Genomic DNA, 20,336 nt, shown 5'->3' with positions numbered 1-20,336 from the left:
GAGCTTCGATCGCGATCAAAACCCTCTGGGGCTCTGCTCTTCGCGGCTCTATCCAGAGAGAAGGACTCGTCGTGCAGAAACGATCCGCTCGCTTTTTCTGCAGGCTTCTTCTCCGCGTTTTTTCGTACGACCACGATCTCGTCCTGGAGTTCGATGTCTCATTATGTCAGAGCTGCCGGGATTTCGGGGGAATTCCATACGCTCCCTCTGTGTACCTTCCTTCTCCTCCTCCTCCTCCTCCTCCTTTGCTTCTTATACCTGCTTATTTCTCGTTTTGGACTGGACAAGGTCGTTCGGCTCTTGTATTTTAAACGACTCGGAATTTGAAGAAAACTTCTAATGAGCCTTGCTTCTATTGAATGAGATGAAATGAGATAGAAGGGTGATCTATTTCGTGAAAGTCTCTGACTTCGATCATCATCATAGGAGCAGGCTAAAACGCTCTTTGAAGCTACTGTGCTATGTAAGGTTTGATGTTTGTACAAGACCTTTTCAAGGTGTACGTAGAATCGAGCGGTTGGAATGTTGATAGAATTTATTACAATTACATAATATCGTACATACAGTAGTAATGTATGTTACATGTAACTCTGCAGACTGTTATTTAGTGATTGGTGAAAGAAAACGAATGAAATCGTGATTACTATCGGAGAAACATATTCAGTCGCTGATCGTGGAATTAAGACCACACGCAGAAATTTCATTTTTCCAACTACGAGACGTCGTTGAAACATACACAGATAAAAAAGCAAATTATGATTGATCGTCTAGATTGTTCCTAAATACGTAAATGATCATGTAAATATAAATCGCAATTATTTACTTTATTATCTTCCACGATCAGATAACACTCGGATGATCTGAGAGCCATTGGAAATACCTGTAAGTCGCTGCTCGTTACTCGCCATCGCTACGTTACACGAGTTGAAAACAAAAATTCAGAATGTGGAAACACGCTGGGAACGATATCAGCTGTAGCGAAAAGGAACACGAGAAAATATAAATACTGACATATATAAAACAACCTATAGTAATTAACAAAATTTAATATTATTGGGTTGGCAATTAAGCGATGATTTGTCAATACCACTTAATGACAAACTTCGCAATCACTTAGTTTTCAACCCCATAGAATTCCTGTACGTCTCTCAATTTTGCTAAAAGAATGAAAAACATCGAAAATTTTAAGCGATTCTAATTAACCAGTGATCAGAGTCTGTAGATGTATTTATAAATTATTAACATAAAATAGAGACTGGAAAAATGACGGGCAAGTTTACTGGAACGAGGTTAACGGTATCGACCAATAATTCAGAAAACTCGTGCTCGGATGAGCCGTGTCCGAAAGGAGAGCAAATTTTTCCATTATTCATTAGCCGTGGACGAGCGTTACATCTCGATTGGTTTCTTGTCGGTCGCGCTATTAGGAATCAATCAAGCCTTCGGGATCGTCGATGCTCTTCTCGACTGACAGGCAGCCTAAAACATCTGGTAAGAACGTAACGCAGCGATCTCCAGGACATCTATCCGACTCCTCCCTCTTCGATTCCTCCATAATCTTTCGTTTACGTGATATATTTCATCTCCTTGATCATGCAAAAACGATCGGCCGAGGTGATTTCAGACAAAGTTGTTCTTATTGCTTGTTTGTTCAATAATAGAAAGAAAAAGAAAAAAAAAAAAAAGGAGTCGATGACACAAAATGACGACGGTCCGCGATATTCTTTTTGAATATCTGTTTGAGCGCCGATAATAGATTATCGAGGAACACCTGCTCCTCTTCCTCCTTCAAAGACGACAGCGTTTGGAATTGATTACGACAGGCCACGTCTTGTAAAATTCTCTTCGAGTTTCGTCAAAGATCGTAACACTTTACGTTCCACACTCTGTTCCTTGTATTTTGCTATCAGCTTCGTAATAAAGCGACGAGAGCTTTCGGAAAAATAATGTTCGTTGTAAACTAAATGATAATTAATCAATAGTCGTCGAACGACAATTATAAACGAGCGTTTACATTGCAGATGAAAACGAAACAAGATGTTCGCGGATAAATGGCCGATCTTACATGGCGTCTAGCGTCTTCTAGCGACTCGCGTATTTGGTAAAACCGTTTCTCTTCGTGCCGGTTTGATTTTTGCGAGTTACACGGCACAGAACTCATAGAGAGAAAGAGAGAGAGAGAGAGAGAGAAAGAGAGAGCAGACAGCAAACGTGTATCGTACGTTCCCATCTTTTCCATGTTTCATTGGCGTTCATCAGCCTCGAACACCAATTAGAGGCAGCCTGTAAACGTTACACTTGCCAAGCGAAACGATTGGCGCTTCCAGCGGGGTCTCTTTTTATGGACGAAACGTCTCCTCGGCTGAAGAAACGCGCGGAGCCTGAATGCTCGCTTTCTTCGGCAACTCGCAACACGATCGTTTTCTTCACCAGAGATTCCCTGGTGTCGGACCGACTATATTTCAGCTCGTCGGGTGCCACGACTCTGTGCAACTCCGATCGAATAACCAACGCTTGCGATTTTTCATCGAAATCTTCAGCACTGAAGACCATTGCAGATTCATAAAACTTGCAAATGTCGACTTTATTTTCTCGACACTGCTAGGTGTATAATTTTACAAGAACGATTCTTTACGGAATAGAAATAACTAGAAATTGGAAGAGTAGTTCGAGGAATCCTTGGAATTGTCGTATCGCGACCGAGATGAAAAGACAATTGGTTCTTCCACGGTCGTTGAAAGATGAATTGGAAAAATCAGACGATGTCAAAGAACTGTATTTCTCGTGCGAAAGAAAAGTTCTCCTTCGTTATGAATTGAAAGAAACACAAACCTGGGATTGATAGAGTGATGCAAAGAATCGTCACAAGTTATATCGCAACAGAAAATTGATTCTTCCATTTTTCACGCAAGGGGTATTCCTTCTTCGCAGAATGTAAAGAATTCGAATCGTGGATTGATCGAATAATCGAAGGAATTATTGAAGGTGGCATCGCAACAGAGATAAAAAGTATAAAGGATTGGTCCCCCTACAGTTGCCAGGAGTCCGGATTATACAAGTCGCCCCGTACTTGCGCATTAAAATCCTTGGAACGAAATATTACGCATCCCCGATAGTCCGCCCCTTCTTTGCTCGTTACCAGCAATATGGCCCCCCCTTTTTAGTGGAAGCTACCCCGAATCGAGCGAGACCAGACCAGTCCGTGCCACTATAAATCTCGGAAGTTTTAATGCCTTGCAGCCTGCACGCTCGTCCCTTCTCTTCACCGACTGCCTCTTTTCTCTTCCCCCTTCTTCTTCTCATCATACTCTCTGCCTCTCTCCTATACCCTTTCCGTGGATTCGATCCACGAATTCATCCAGAACCCCGCCACCCCTTCCGTCCTATTTGCATATGCGCATAATAGCAAATGCAGAGCTACCCTTTACTATTAATTTTATAAAATCATTCAACCCGCTTTCTCCATCCCCCGTTTCGTCTTCTTGCCTTTTTTTTCTTTCTTTGTGTGTGCACACGCGTGTGTGTCTGTGTGTGTTCAATTTCATCCTCTTTCCCTTTCTTCCTTTTTCGATGTGTCGCGGGTTCCTCTATACTCCGTACCCTCGGGACCCTCCTTATTTAAATAACGGATTTTCGAAATCTCGTTTTCGGACAGATCACAGGGGTCGCGACGGCTGCGCCAGCACGTGTGAGCATATTTCGCATGGGCCGTCAGCGTTCATCCACGCATCGAATTTTCCATTCAACAGTTTCCTTTTCGTTCCTTTGTTTCGCGCAAAAGAGAGGGAAATTAGTTATTCGTTCTGTGTACGAGCATATTTATGGGTTATGATCTCATTCTTAATGTATCTATATTTCATATACGTGTCATCGTATATAAATTGATCTACTCTTCGAATTTTCCGTTCATTAGATTCCTTCTATTCTGCTTCCTTTGTTTAGAGCAGAGAGGAAACTTAGATACAGATATCTGCGAATCTTAGTTTCACGTTCGATATTTTTATTATTCGCGCGCGATCATCGATCCCACGCATCTTCTTTCTATTATTCAGCGTTTAATTGTAGAGCAGAAGAGAATTAATGATTCCCCATCTACGGAAATTCATGAATTTTGGTTTTATTCTTGACGCGCCTGTGTTCGACAGCGCAGCTGCTAAAGTTGATCTACCGGATTAAATTTCCCATTAACAACTTATCGACTTTCTCCCATTTTTCTTCTATTACTAAAAAAAAAAAAAGTTATTATCGAGAGGATTATATTATAAAAAAAATCACTCGTTTCATTTACGAATATTCCTTTCATTCTTCCCGCGTTGATATTTCGTGTAGAAGTTTCTTGGGTTCAAGAACGTATCAAATTTTCCATTCACCACGACCAGCTTCTTATCTTCCTTCTTTTGTTTAAAGAACAGAGGATAATGAGTTATTTGTTTAGTCTAGAAATCCTGGCTCGATTCGTGTACGTCGAGATTTTTGCTCGAAGAATATCGAAAGTTTGTACACCTGGAGGATCATGAAACGACTCTCGTGGGAGGTAGAAACGGCCAAGCCTTCCCTGTCCGCACGTCCCCCGGTCCATCCATCGATTAATTACCCGGCGCTCACTCGTTAATTAGCCTTGAAGGCCCGCGACGTGCATCGTCCATGCAGAAATCGAATCGTCGGTCACGATAACAACGCCTCCATTAAACGCGAATAATTGAAACCCGAAAAAAGGCGGGTCTCAGTGTTGAAGTCGTGAAACCGGTCAATTTTCACGTCTTTTTACACCAGGCTCGTTAAATCGAAACATCTACGTTCTTTTCGTGAACAAACAAATCAGATATACATACACACACATATATATATACACAAAATTATTTCTATAGAAATATAGTAGCGTAAAGTATCGTAGAATTATTTGAGCCGAGTAATCAAGCTAATTTGCCTTGTAATTCGCTAAATCGATTTACGAACAATTTTTAAGCGATCTACATTTTCAAACAGGCTTGGATTGGTTCGTTGGTAGTATGGTAAACAGAGAAATACATCGTGTATTTACATCCAACAGCCTACGTGGATATAATACCACTCGCGAAAAGCACGAAAGTTTCTTTAACGTTTTAATATTCTCAGTTGTAATTATGATAATTCAGTAGTGTGGATACGTCACTTTATTCCTGGAAATTATTCTAACTAACTGAGTTAGTTCTTATGTAAGGCCAGCCCGCTGAAGCAAACAATTGCTGAACCTGAAATTACATTACATTACATTAAAATATCAGTTACATACAGTTACATTAAAATACCAATGATGTCTCATGATATAGCTACGACAAGTTTAATTACCGCGTGCGAAGTTGATGAAGATCAAATTTTAAGACTAATGGTGCCGCGCGATATAAAACAAGCATGCAAAGTCGCAGATTGAATTTTAACGTGTCTTAAGAGGTTGAATCTCGGGTTGGCTCGAATAACCCCAGTTCCAATGTACAGAGGTCAAAGAGAGAGAGAGAGAGAGAGAGAGAGAGAGAGAGAGAGATGTGGAAGTCGCGTTTTTCCGCGCGAGCAGCGAAGCCATTAAGACGTTTTAGCGTGTTTCGTGAAACGAAGAAGAGTGAAGGGAAAAAAGAAATAGAAAGAAGAAGAAAGAGTAGGAGGATAGAAGGTGATTCCCTCTGGTCCTCGTTGGGTCTACTTAGAGCCGATAGAGGCGGCCTAACTACCGTAACCGTATCCAGGTCTAAATAGTTGGAGTTACGCTAAGTAGCCCTAACCAGATTAGTAAGTCGTTGCGTGCTCTATTTTTAACGGCGCGCCGCCGGCATTCGAGGCGTTTTACGTGGAACACAGAGAGAGCAGCAGAAGAGAATGCTGAACCAGAACAGCGTGAAAGCGAGAAAGAAATAAAGAGAAGGATGTAAAAGCTGGCCAGATAAAAAGCCAGCTGAAGCTGAGATAGAAAAGGACGAACATAGGGAACCGAGTAGTAGAAGAGGAAGGGCCTTCGTAGCTTTATCCTAATCCCCGTAAACGAGACACGTCCTCTTCGAAGCGTTTGCCCTTGTTTCCTGCCCCCATCTAGTCTTCTTCTCTTTGCCATCGCGTTTCGCTAGCTCCCGACGGGTTTTGTTCGAACCACGATCATTTGCATAGAGATTACCGACGCACGAGTTATGTTATAATGGCATGTACGTAGTTCCATCCAGTTTTCTAAGATTTCTTTCAATTTCCATCCTCATTACCGTTTCCATTCGCCCGATTCGTTTCGCTTTCCGTTCCACAACTAATTTTACAGTCGCGATTTCTTACAGTTAGGACAACAGTGTTTTTTTTTTTTTTTTTTTTAATACATTCGCAATCCAGTGTATATGTTTGCTCGAACGAAATAAACTCGATTTGTTTGAATAATATTTTTCTTTATAAATGTTTGAATAGGCGAACATCTGTTGACTCTTTCTACTTGTCTGGATGTGAACTCTTATTTTATGAACGAAAAGTCGTGAGTAGTGGGAGAATTAATGCATTCGAGTTACATGTACAAACTACTTGTTCCACTACAGGTTCATAGAGAATAAAGTTCCAAGTATTAGGAAATTTAGAAAGCACGAAATGTATAAAACGTACAGAGGTTTCACCTACTTAATTTTATTCATAGGAAACATGAATATTCACAGATAACAATTTTACTTGAGCAAGGTGTTGAGCGAATTTATTGAGCGAGTAACCGTGTCTTATCTTCCATTCTTTAGAATTATGGTATCCTTGGACTATTAGCCCAAGATTCACAGATGGCAATCACAGTTTCTTAAAAGGCATTGCATCCGTATTTTTCCTGCTTCTTATGCTGTTATTAAGTATGCCAAATGTCTCGTGTTTTTTTTTTTCATTTTCCTTGTTCAATGAATATTTCATTTCTTATTCCATACGTAATCGTAGAGTCTCGGTTTCTGATCTTGTTTAATTCACAAGTAGTAGTAATTGCGATTTCTTAAGAAATAAAATTCCTTCTCTATTTTTCCTGTTTCTTAACGTCGTTACTGTAACAACCTAATGATCTAGTTATAAGTATGACAACCAGGAAAACGAATAAACATTTCTTTCATTTTTTTCTACTCGTTGTATATTTTCTATTTTCTATTTCTTCTATCCTACCAATTTTAAAGTCTCAGTTCCTCGCAGTATTCGATTCACAAGTACCATTCATAGTTTCCTGAAAGATTTCCTTTGTATTTCCCCTGTTGCTATTCGATAGTCGTATAGCGTTTTCAAAATATTAGAACATTCGTGTGCGTATGTTCCTAGAGTTCGATACGCAAGTGGCTCTTATATTTTATCAATGTAACTTCCTCTATATTTCCCGTATTTCTCACGTGATTATTAATTAGGTCGTGACATAAACGAGTAAACGAAGTGAATCTCTCCCTCCCACAGCGCGGCTCGATGTCAGTAATTCTTTTGACATCGTCGAAATCCAAATATTGGAGGCAAACATCGTTCTCTCTCCCGGTGCGGCGGCGGCGGCGGCGGCGGCGCTGCGAATTTATTTGCACGCCGCTCGAACCGTTTAAACGTTCCTCCACTTGTCGTATACCCTCTCTCTCTCTCTTTCTTTCCTTCTCTCTCCCTTTCTTCCTCTCTGTCGCTCGGTTATACGGTAGAGAAAAGCGAGAAGAAGAGGAGGGAACAAGCCGTTAGGCAGCTCGCGCGCGCGTGGAAGGGACCACGGGGCGAGACGGAGAGGAATTTTATTTCCGCTCACATTAATTTCAACGACGCAGAAGACGGTCGCCACAAGGCGCAGCTTGAAATTACGAATATTATGACTTCAACCAGTTCTCAGAATTCTATGTTTTTCATTCTTTAATCTCGGCCTCCTCGTGTTTCACACCATATCTTATGAACACACTCGCCCTCTTTCTAGCCCGGTAGCTCGTCGTCTCGTTTCTCTTCCCCGAGTTTCTCGCAAGAGAAGAAGCATGGTTGGTGTTCTCTCGTCGTCTTCACGATCCACCTAATCGTGCGCGCACGTGAATCGTCTCCGCGAAGTCGAGAGAATAGTTAGAAAACGATTGTTGCACTTGCTGGCCGCTTCTACGTGCCTTCCGTTGTTTTACCACGCGCGTCCCTGTCCGAGACGCGGTTCCGACTGCTTCGAATACCGTTTGAACTGGTTGAGGTAATGGAGAGATGATTGATGTCAGCAGTTTAGCGATATGGTTAGCTTTGAACTGCTATTCGCTGGTACAGTGACTTTAAAAACTGTTCAGTTTGAAACAGATAGGCAAGTGTTTCTAGGGCCAGATGCTTTTATCTTGTAGGACCAGAACACAGAGGTTCGGGGCGATTCGAGAATTCTTTGTCGTTTCTAGAGTACGAGTATCGAAGCGCAACGAGATCTTCTTAAGCCTGCAATCCTCGAATCATCATCTTGGTAAACAAGAGAATATTTAATGTCTTAAGATCTGTAATTAAAAAAAACTGCAAAAGGTCATATCCTACGACGATTAAATATGATTAATGAGTTAGTCACGGATCTGAGTCACATGATGTGGAGCAAATATACAAAATACAGGACTCCTTACGATGTCAAATAAACAAACCAAATCTCTATCTACGTCTTTCTCTTTCAATTATTTTCATAAAAGTGTAAATTCGTATAAATATCCACTCTATAATAGCAAGTGTACGATCCACAGCGAACGAGTCGAGTTCACGACGACCAAGTTCGAAAGAGCAATTTTACGCCAAGCATACTGATACTCGAAAGCAATGTCAAAAAAAGTAAAGTCTCGGGAAAACAATTATACGCGGACCAGAGGCAAACGTCGTTTTTCCGAACGATCGAGACCCACTCGAGGAAATACGTCGGAGAGATAAGCAACGCTTATTTTAAGGCTTTAAGTCGTTGGCGAATTTGAATAATCTACCGGTATTCCAGCAGACACTTGAAAAGCCACGAGGCCCGTCCAGCCCCCAGGCCTGGCAACATTACATTCAAGTGTTTGACGAACGAACGCGTTACGTCGCCTGCTTTTTTGTTTTCCTGCTTCTGGTATCGGCATCAGCGTCGAGCTATGTCGAGTGTAGCCACCACTCTCACGACTCTGCTACTGTCTCTTCTGGCTTCCCTCGTACACGCGTTGCCAGAATTCGTGATCGTTCCTCTCTGCTACAGTGTCTTTTAGACCATCGATTTTCAATTGCTTTTTCTACCAGACAAAATTCTCGACAAAAAGTATATCGTAAATAGATATATTACAGTTTATTCCAGACAGGACATTCACAGCTATCGTTGTTTTTTGGCCGCTGTCATTTTTTCGTTTAACGATCGAAGGGAAAAGAGGTCGACGCCCCTCGTTAGATAGTTGCGTATCGCATGTTTCAAAAATATACCAGTTACGGTATATTATTGATTATGGTAATTTCTGTGCAACAAAAGGTAGAAAAAAATCGATAAGCATCGATCGACAGCTTCGACGGTAAAATTTTAAAAATTGCGAAATGTGGTGTTAATCGCATTTGGCCTGTGAACGATTCGTCGTTACTGAATTCGAGCAAAGCGGAGGAAAAGCTATGGCGTTCGTTCGCTTTAGCTTGAACGCACCTTGAACGATCTTGTTGCACGCGAACGTTGACCTTCGATCGAATTCCCTCGGGATCAGAACGCCCAGTGGCCTGTTTCTACTCAATTTTTCTTCGCTACGATATATGGAGTCTCTGGTCTGTTGAGTCTGTTAGACGCAGTTTCTTGTACAGATTCCAAGGGTAGTGGCGGTGATCTGCTCGCTCGACGAGATGATTTACTGGGAAACTGGCAACGATGGTTACGCTCCGAGTAATTTATTACGAATATTACAATCTTCAGACAGATATGAATATCTCTAGAGATAACTGATTAAGTCCACTTTTTGTGGATTTCTCAATTTCATTAACCAAGTACGTAATTAGTCTTCCGTAGGTAAATTGGATGGTTTGTATCCAAACCTAAATTCCACACCTCCAAAGAATCGTACGAAGTTTTCGAACGCTTCTTAATGTTTCTATAAAATTAGGCAACCGCTTAAATCGACAGTTTGATTAATAAAAACAGAAATCCAGCAGAAAGAGATTGAAACGTGAAGTTTCGTTTGTGCCTTCAGCGATCGAATTAGTGCTCGATGTTTGATGAATCGATGAATGAAGATGAATTTTTTATTTGTCATGGAGAGACGACACGAATGATCGTAAGTTTATCTATATCTATCCCAATTCGTAGAGCTTAGTATAACGAAAGAGTAATTGTTCAAAAATCGATGGAAAATTTCTCTGTATTTTGACGAATGTCATTGATCAACGTAATTTTTCTTCTTTTCGATCTTCTTGGAATAATTGAAAAAATTCCAACTATATCTGCTATTGGCAAAAAGACAGGTTAATTGATAGAAAATTCTAACTTAAGTAATAAAGTTTATCTCGTAAATGACAGCGCATAAAAACCAGAATCCCGAAGAAACATTATTCCCGAGTTGTTTCCTCAAGTGTGACAACGTTCATTAAGGATTCTAGGTTTCAAGTTTTGCCTCGGCGAAAGAAAAGGAAGGAGCAAGTCCTAGGAAAATGTCTCAATATCCATCGAGCATCGCGAGCCAGCCCCAACCGGCTCTTCCATTCGCGGTAACCAGCCTGAATTCATCATCGTCGAGGCGTAACGCGCGAATCGTTTGCTCGACTTTTTTTTTTCCTAATCACCCCCCAGTCCACGCGCGCGTGCGTCTTCCATTCAAATTGAATCATTAGGAGCTCAGTCGTGGCTTTTTGCAGCCGTTCGCGAATAATAGTCCGAGGAATTTCAAGGTTTCCCGCCATGGACACTTTCCGACTTTTATTCTCGATGGGTTCGAGACCGGCACCCCAAGAATCTAGGCCAACGAACCAGGAATTTCTCTTTCCTCGAAAGAAGAGACGCAGCAGACAATGAGTTCTCGGGCGAAATTCCTTCCATGTCTATAGATTATCGAAAAGGAATTTTCAAATCCTTTTGTTAATGTTTTGAATTTCTTTTATTAATTAACAGCGATCTAGCTATTCTTTGTCTTTGTTTTGATAATTTTTCTTCTATAGCTTTTGCTTATTCAAATAAGATTGAAACATAAAGATTTAAGAATCACGTCAGACTTGGGCTTAGTTAATTTCAATCCCAACGTTTCTTTAACACGTTGACTGCCACGCGAATTTTCCGTATCTTGTCTTGGGAACCGCGGTAGATTAAAAAAGATAAAAAAAAAAAAAAACACCAGGACATTTCATTGTTGCTAAATATTCCATTGCATAATAGCGTTTATAATAATAATAATAATAATAATTTATCCGATCTACACCCCGCAGCCAAGAAACGCGAGTTTTCTATTTTTATCATTTTTCTAACCACGTACTTCGCTCATCCTTCCTTTGCTCTTATGCCATCCTTAGCCTAGTTACTACACGCCGACAGTATACGCTACAAGTAAATATTATATTGCATTTGCCCCACACCTTCTCCAACAATATCATGTGAAACATTGTACCGTGTACCTTCTTTGAACCATTTTACCAGCGTTAACGTGTTAGCAGCGCGCAAGGGTAGAAAAATGGAAGGATTTCACGGAGAAGAGAAAAGATGTACCTTGCGCAGCGACGACAAAGACACTCGGATCCCATTGTTCAGGGTCGATCGCGCTGCACTCCGATTCGACGGCCCGGTTCTACGTACATACATGTGCAAACAGGGTGATAATGTATTCAAGGTCCGCCCCGTTGGCGATGGTGGGGGTGAAACGGGGCGGCCCGCTCGCTATACGTACTGTAACAGATGTTAATTATCCCTTCTGTGTATAGTCAGCAAAAAAAGAGCCTGGTCTCTCGCTCGGACATATCGTCCACTCGTGTTACATCCCCGTTGAGAATGCCTCTTGTATCCACGCTTCGAACAGACTCACGTGGCCCGCCTAGTACGCACGCTCCAATCGCGTTCAACTTCCGCCGTGCCCACTAGGGAAATTCACCTTAGATCGAATTATTTTTGCTCGGTCAACTAGAACACGATACCTTCCACGTGTACTGGTTTTTCGGCTAATCCGAAAGTCCTGAATAGTTCGTTAGATTTTGATTGGCCATTGGATTTTGGTCATTTACAGTCTGCGGACGAAGATAATTTTTATTTGACCCGGTATCGACGCGATCTTTGTTTAGTTCATTTCTTCAAATAATCAATGACGTTCAAACATTTCAAGCATCGCGTCATTTATGTCGAAGAAACGGAGATAAGATACCCTTTCCTTAATCACGAAACCAGTTTCGTCCTCCAGGGGTTAATTGGACGAGAATGCGTAAGAAAGTCGAGAAAGGAGAATCGCGAACGCCGTTTAAAGCAGACCGCAAATACGTGAATCTGGCGCGAATAAAAGGTCATTCAAATTGAACGTTCTAATAAACGAGGTCTCATTTGATGTGCATAAATTATTAAAATTATATAAAGTATCGTAGGAGTCAGAAATCGTAGGTAGAGGGAAATATCGGCGAGAATCGTTGACGAATTTACTTGCTGTACGCTGGTGGCAAAAGTGCCAGAAGCTACCACGACGCTAACAAATATAGTTCGTGAACTGCTTGCGTACCGTTCGCGAATAGTAACGTGGATCCAGCATCAGGGTTGAGTTTGTCAGTGAACAAGTAGATCAAGAATGACAGCTCGTGTCTCGTCCCGTAAGTCTACGGTAGAATGGAAGATGTTCTTGTCGCGGAGGGCAAGATGGAATTTCGGAGCGACCACGTCGGGGGAAAATGGTTTCTTGTGGCGCAGCTGAACGGTCGCGTTGCCATATTCGTCGGGGATCTTTAATGGGGCAGTTTTAGTGCGGAAATAAATAACCGATAATGAACCAGGCAAAAACGGAACTAACGATTTTCAGGCCGAATTAGGCAGCGAGCCATGGATGCCTCCGGCGGAGTCATCCAAATCGATTGAGAGAGCTAACTGGTAATCAACAGCCTGAAATAAATGATTAACGAATGATGAAACGAGAAGAACGACTGCCACAGCTAATTCAATTCCTGCAAACAAGTTTGTTGGCTTTTAATTGCTTCCACATTAACAATTCTATGTAATAATTGAGATCGAGATAGTGAATTGAGAATATCTATATATCACACCATCTCTGTTGCATCGCAGATCACAGAATTATCTACCACGTTAATGGACTACGTTTCGGCTCGTGAAACAAATTTCTTTCGTATCCCTGTGAAGTTTGTACGTGATCGTTAATTACGAATATTTCACCCTTCATAGATAAACTGGGTCGTTCATATTGTTGTGAATATAACTTCAAAATATCATTTCGTATTACGTGCATTCCGTGTATTTGCGTATCTCCAAGTTTCCCGTAAACGCCTACCGTCTCTGCTATATTAATGCAACCCTTTCTAAGTTAAATGCTCGATGATTTCTTCTTTCAATGGAAATAAAAATTTAGCGGAAAGAATGTTTAAGAGTGAAATTACGCTTGACTCGTGAACTATCCAGTTTCCAATTGCTCAAGTTCCACGAATCGGCGGTTCCCAGTGATCGACGGCTAATTCGAAAGGAGCATCGAGACGCTACGAAAATGGACGCGGTTTCACCAACGTAGAAACGAATTGTCCCTCGTTTCATGTTATCGCAGGCCCGTCTACTCGGCTGACCGAGCAGCGCTCGTATATCAGCGTAGCTTTTGTTACGGCGACGTGCCTTTGTTTTCGCCTTGTTCTCGCGTCTCGTTCCAGTGGTGCGAACGTGGACGGGTTCTTGGTTCGGCACTCGGCAGCCTGTAACAGGCCCGGGCAACACACAGGGGTTTCGCTGAACTTGCTTTAACCCACTTTCGCACTGACACAGAAATAGATAACCGAGACGTGTCGGGGAATTCTTTCCACGTTCCGACGATTGTGTCAGCTGTGCAGGGAACCACGGTTCCTTATTCTCATTGGTAGTTTATTAACCAAATTTAGGGGAAACATCGACTCGCGGTAGAAACTGAAAATATCAACCCTTTGCAGTTTAAGCCACGTTTAACATTTTGCGTGGTTCGTATTCTGTTTCTTGATGGATTTGTATTCGATCGAATTTTTCATACATTGTTACAAACAAATTTTTTTTTGTTAATTACTGATAATGCAAATAGATCTCTTTGAAAAATATCACTTCTCAGAAATGAACTGTGATAAAGCTCCTATAATGTGACGTGCTAGGAATTTTCACAGTGTTGGACTATGAAATATATCGGATTATTGGATTGTATCTGTAAAACATGAGAGCGAGGCTAAGTAATTTAAGAAACAACGATGATTGATGTAGTAATGCAGCATATTAACAAAAATAAAAGCTACATAAAATAAACATGTAATTTCCTTAACCACTAGAATCGCGAAATCAGTGAAAATACTTGCTATCAGATTCTTCGCTTCCGCAATTACCTAAGAAACACGCAAGTGTTTTTGATAATATTAATAAGACAGAGGTACGATCACATTGCTTCAATTCCAATTAACTGTATACATATAACATACACGTACAGGTTAAAGCGTTCATTTGCTTGCATCGTCTAAATATCAAATGACGAAACACCATCGTGATGAAAACTGTGCGATATATCAGAATTCTATTATGCATTGTGAAATTCAGTTCAATTCAAAGGAAGAAAAATTAGTTTGATCAAACCATCCAGGTGTAAAATACAAATGAAAATGACGTTTGTTCGTGTTTTTCTGTTTTAGAATGCATTGAAGAGCCGGCCGATTGAGGAGATTCGAGATGTCCGCCGTAACCAGCCCGTATGGCCCCAGTAAGACACTCCCTTTTGCTAATGTATCACCGCACAGCAACCCCTCGTTACGATACTTTAGCGAGGAAACGTAGCCAGCCTTGCAATTGCGTCATGCGCCGTCCCGTTTGATCGAATCGTAATAGCCGCGCTCGGCTCCTTCAACGATTCCAAGAACGTTCAATTAACGGACCGGTTGAATTCTAATTAATGTTAAAAATTCATTCGCGACAAGCGGGAAGAACGGCCTTCGCGTTGCGCTGCAACATACTTCGCGTCCTCCAGTTAAACATCGCTCGATTCGAGATTCGCAAGTAACATTCGTAATTAACGAATTGGTCCTTTGAATTCCATCCTTTGTATCTGTTCGATCGGAAAAATATTCAATCTTCTACTGGATTAAAGAGAGAAGTAGAATAAAGCATCGAGAATTCGATTAATAAGGCCGATTAGGAAGAATCGATTAAAACGAAATATATATCGAGTATTGGATATAACAGTTAGATTCGTCGCGCTCCAGCACACCTGTGTCCAGTTAGAGATCGCTCGATTCGCGATTTGTAAATAACTTTTGGTCCTTCGAACTGCATCCTGTTCGATGAGGCCGATCGTGGCAACGGGGTCTGGATTCGCCCTAAAGCAAATAGATTCCCCCAATCGTGTGTCTCTCGGATTACAAAAATCAAATCTTCTACTGGACAAAGAACAATTGCAATTTCCACTGGATCAGAAGTAAAGTAAAATAAAGATATTCGATCTTTCGCTGGACCAAAATCAAAAAGTAATTTATAATAAATAGAAGCTATAATAATTCACCGAACAAGGATGATTAAAAAGAATTAAAGAAACGAAAGATCGATTGTGAGCTAAGATTCCTCGCTTTTTCGGGTCCGTGGACCCAATATTCACCCCTGTATCAGTTTCTGACGCTCCGGTTACTTTCCCATCAGCGGAGAGTCGAGTGTGAGCTAAGATTCCTCGCTTTTCCCGGGTCGAAGGACCCGGAGTCTGCACCTGCCTCGGTGTCTGATGCCCCGGTTCCTTTCTCATCAGCGGAGATGCTTTCCGACTCGGTGTACAACTACGCGACGACCCGGCGGGGGACCGCCGATCAGGACAGCGACTCCCAGTACGAGGGCCAGGCCCAGCTGCAGATCACTAGCATCCAAAAGCCGCGTAACAAGCGCAAGAACTTCAAGCCGATAAGCAGCCGGATGGTGGAAGTGTCCGATGAGTCTGAAAAGGAGGACGATGAGTTGGAAACGTTGGAGGAGAGTTCCAGTGAGATATTGGAATACGAGAGGAAGACGATGCTGTTGCCAGCGGAGGATAGATCGAAGCAAAGGCTGAACAACAACGAGGTCAGCCCCATGGATCTGTCCGTTGCTACCAGGCCACCATCTTCCGAGGCTGACGATGACAGTGGGGATTCACTTAGGCATAAGTTCATCCTGGAACAGCTCAGATCTCAGAAACTTTACTCCCCTGGTACCGAGGTGAGCATCTTTGTCTATGGTGTTTCTTGTTTAATACATGCGCTGTTCTTCAAAATTTGGCTATTCATATTTTATACGTATCGATGACAGGTCTTTCGTATCTACTCTACGCTTAAGACACATTTTGGTAACGGGGAGGCGAAAATGATACGAAGAACGCAGCAGGCTTAAAAGCGAAATTGACTTGACTCTACTTTTCATTAATTAAGTACACGATTAACAGTGAATTATCAAGAAACAAATGATTTTCACGAGTTCGTTCATGAAGATGACTAAATAACGGTAAACTTAGAAAACAGCGTTTCTAACGTTATTCTGTTTTTTAATTTACGGAATCGATTAATGTGACTGCTGTGCTTTTCATGAAGCATATCAAGACTGCTGATGTTTATTCAAATTCATATTCTTATAACCATAGCTAAAGAAATGGAACCTAAATGAAGGATTTGTTTCACTCGTTGAACACGTATAAACAAATATCTAATTTCTCATAATTAAACAAGCATCCATACAGTCTAGGAATATTTTCTATTCAATTAATAATGTTCCAATTCCTTTCCCAAGGAAGGGGATAAAATAAAACGAAGAACAGAAGCAACAAAGTAGGATGTAAAATACAAATTTAAACAACCTGAAATTAAGTAACCTTACATTAAAACACAAACTGTTATATGTGTTATTATCAGCGGTACTAATTAAGGGTTAGAAACTAATTACATGTAATATTCAGAGCGTGAGATAAATTTCTGTTCAAATGCCATTTCCTTAGCTATATTATTAACCGTTTATATAATATGCGCGCAACGGAATATTTCGTGTTTACTTTTACAACGCTTATCGGCGTGCAACGGGAAAATTTCGATGCAACGTCAAACGTTATGACGACTTCCAGTGGTGTCTAGCGTGCTTGGTGGAATCGCACGTCGGTTAACACGCGCAAAATAACTTGCATAGGAATTCATTCGCGTCATTTCATTCACGTGGCGTGTATCGATCGTTCACAGGCCAGGAGTCCGAACTCAGAATCGTCGGAGAAAAGTGGAAGCGGCGTTTTGGATACCGAATCGGGACGATTGGACGATACTCCGTTCGAGGATGATCGAGGGCAGGATGGTGACGGTGAGACCGAATGCGAGGAGAGAAAACCCTTCGAAGGAATGAGGGAGTACGCTGAATCCACTATGCAAGAGTTGTTGGCGATCTACGGGCTGGCGGGAGGAGAATTGGCCAAGTCAGTGAGCAGACAGCTACCGCCGACCTTTCTGAACCCTCCGACTGGTCATCAGCCTCACGGTAAGTCTTCCTCCTGCTGATCTTGCTCTTTTAACTTACAATGTACAGTTTAAAAAAAAAAAAAAGAAAATAGGTTCTCTGTGCGTCTGTTATAGGTATGAGATACGTAGCTATATCAATTTCCCTAATATCAGTGTAGCATTTGAATTTCTCGCAAGCCTATAGATATCTACAATCTGCTAACAAATCTCCGAATGAAATTTTTTGCATACCATTCGCATTATATTAATACAGTATATCATAGGCGTTTCAATTTATCTATTATCGGTGTACCATTTGAATTTCTCATAAAGGTATAAACATCCGCGAACTAACAAATGTCCTAATCGAATTACAACTGCAACTCCATCACAGGCCAAGCTCGTTATTTGCAAACGTTTCTCCGACCACGTACATTTATTTCTATCCAAGACTCACCTAGCGAGCAATTAGAAGTAAGCAGGTTAACAGTTGTTAACGACCGTCTTGCGAGAACAAACTAGAACTTGTCGTTCGCTGTACAAGCTTCAGCTAGAGGCTATTAACGCGTGGGCGGTGCTCGAAGCTGAAGAGAGAAAGAGAAAGAGAGAGAGAGAGAGAAAGGATAAAACGGTTGGATCCTCGATTTTCAAGGATCCCACGAAATACCATCGGTTTGGAAGAGCATCGATGGTGGTCGCGTCAGGTTCCACGAATCGTTATTATTCGCGGCAGGACTTCGCACTCTTCGCTGAAGAGAAATTAAAGGCGCTCTCGGTGTTCGACGAAATCGTTAGTCGAGGCAACTGTCGCACGTTGGACGATTGGTTGGCATCGAATTCGGGGTTGGGCTACGAACAATTGACAACTGTAACTGGCTGGCATTCGTGATCGTACTTGGCGGAAAATCAATTTTATTCAAACGCACGGTATTCACGACCTCGGCTCTTTTAACGTCGTTTTATCGCCAGTCAGAGAAAAAGAAAAACTCGGCGTTAACGTGAAATTAGCTTGGTCAGATTAATTCAACTATGGAGATTCATTGTTTCTGTTATCGTAACCGGGCTTATCGATTATACGGCTGGTTATTCTCTCCGATAGATTCTTAAGTGAAACGAGGTTACCGCGAAACCACTCTGATCGATCGAGAAAGAATCGACTGCTTTTGTTATTAAACCGATCTCCTGCGCTGTTATTTAGAAACTGATGATATTAACGAATTGACAAATTGGGAATTGTAGGGTGTAAACATGTCTTGTACAATTTTAATTACAAATAGGAGAGCTTGTAAAATTTGTTTGTACAATTTTGTTATCCCATAATCGAAGTTGGCGCAGTTCTTCTTTGGCTCACAACTTTGGGCATAATCTAAATAGCGCTTCTAATTCGAAATGACTCCATCTCACTCTAATTGACAATATCTCCTTCTCAAAGATTCTTCTTCTTATTCCGACAACTTTGAACCTGATCTAAATAATTCGAATTTTAAATAGATCTTATCTTAGCAACTCGGTGCAGTTATGCAAGAGAGGTCTTTTCTTTTCATTATTTATAGTCGTATGAACCGGTTGAATGGAGAAGTCGCAATTATACTTACCATATAATTTAGAGCATTTTAGATAATTTAATGGCTCTCGTAGTATCGACTTACGATCTTTTAAATTGCCCTTTATAGTAGTTTTTATATTAAATTCCCGTATATGTATAGGCAGGATATTTCTTGCGCCGAAGAACGAGATGTTCTATTCTTAATAAAACGCTGAATACAATTTATTGCTTCAATTGTTCGAGAGATGTTCCCTCCGTTTGAAAAGAACGCCGAGTAAAACAGTCACTCTGGTACGTGGTTCGTGTTCCATCCGTTCTAATTGTATTCAACTTTCTCAAGTCAAACGCTCCGATACCGAATGATCAAAGAATCGAAATGTTGGCGAAAGAAACCGTAGCAGCCGCTCCAGTTTCCTCGGCCGCTGAAAATTATCAGCAACGAGGGAAGTGACGACCGGCGTGCAGACTAGTTTTTAGATTAGACTGTACGTATGCACCAGAACAGAATGTGGCACTTACATATTGCCAGTGCATCGCATATGCGCGCACGTGAATATGCGATGGCTCTCGCAAGATGGCCGACTTATAACTCATAAAGTCGGTCGGACTGCGCGAACCGTTGACTGCCTCGCGATCGATGGATGCCTTTGAGATCAGCCAGCGTCATCGTTTCCCGTTGCCGCGCGTCTCGCGTGGGTTGACAGTCTCACGAATTCCTCGCGGTGTGTATTGTATGTACGCCTCGGCTTGACGCGCGAGCGAGCGAGTTGGAGCGCACGCGCGCGCGCCCTCGTCCACGCCGCAGACTAACGAGTCAATTTCGCTATTCTTCGTCCGGCTTTTGCCTCGAAGATACTAGCCGTCGAGTTTTTGAATTACCTTCTGCCAGAGCTGATTGATTCATAGCCGAAGTCCTTGCCAGATTAACGTCTTCCTGGCGAATTGAGTTTTCTTCATTCGCAAAGACGCAACTGGTTACTGCGTCTTCTTTGTATCAATGAAACGCCATCGGCATTTTTCTTGGTTAGATGGAAAATTGAAAGGCGCATAAATGTAGAGAATGCGGCTAATAGGAAAAAAGATACATGAAACATGCGACGTGAAATACTGTTTATAATATCTTCCATGATAGAAGAAATCTCCGCTTAGATTCTATTTCTGTAGTGATATTTTTCAAATTCTAAATTTGTATAAACATCTGCAATCTATTACGTGATAGATACCACAATGCAATATTCCATCTATA

The 20,336-nt window shown here is 41.5% G+C and overlaps 1 protein-coding gene across 5 annotated transcripts in view; it reads left to right on the top strand.

The window, feature by feature from the left end:
* The window catches only part of LOC139993371 (zinc finger protein castor homolog 1), a 162,692-nt gene that overhangs the window by 76,840 nt on the left and 65,516 nt on the right, over positions 1-20,336 (top strand). For 3 of the 5 annotated variants that reach the window (XM_072015035.1, XM_072015032.1, XM_072015036.1), the window contains exons 2-4: positions 14,749-14,816; positions 15,746-16,291; positions 17,296-17,584. In XM_072015035.1, coding sequence (XP_071871136.1) covers positions 14,808-14,816; positions 15,746-16,291; positions 17,296-17,584 — 844 coding nt within the window. In that variant the 5' untranslated portion in view covers positions 14,749-14,807. The remainder of the gene's footprint in view (positions 1-14,748; positions 14,817-15,745; positions 16,292-17,295; positions 17,585-20,336) is intronic. The other 2 variants (XM_072015034.1, XM_072015033.1) reach the window with 1 other exon arrangement.

Source organism: Bombus fervidus, chromosome 12 (genome assembly GCF_041682495.2).
Source record: "Bombus fervidus isolate BK054 chromosome 12, iyBomFerv1, whole genome shotgun sequence".
In the NCBI taxonomy this organism is placed as follows: Eukaryota; Metazoa; Arthropoda; class Insecta; order Hymenoptera; family Apidae; genus Bombus; species Bombus fervidus.
This window is presented reverse-complemented; position numbering and strand designations above follow the sequence as displayed.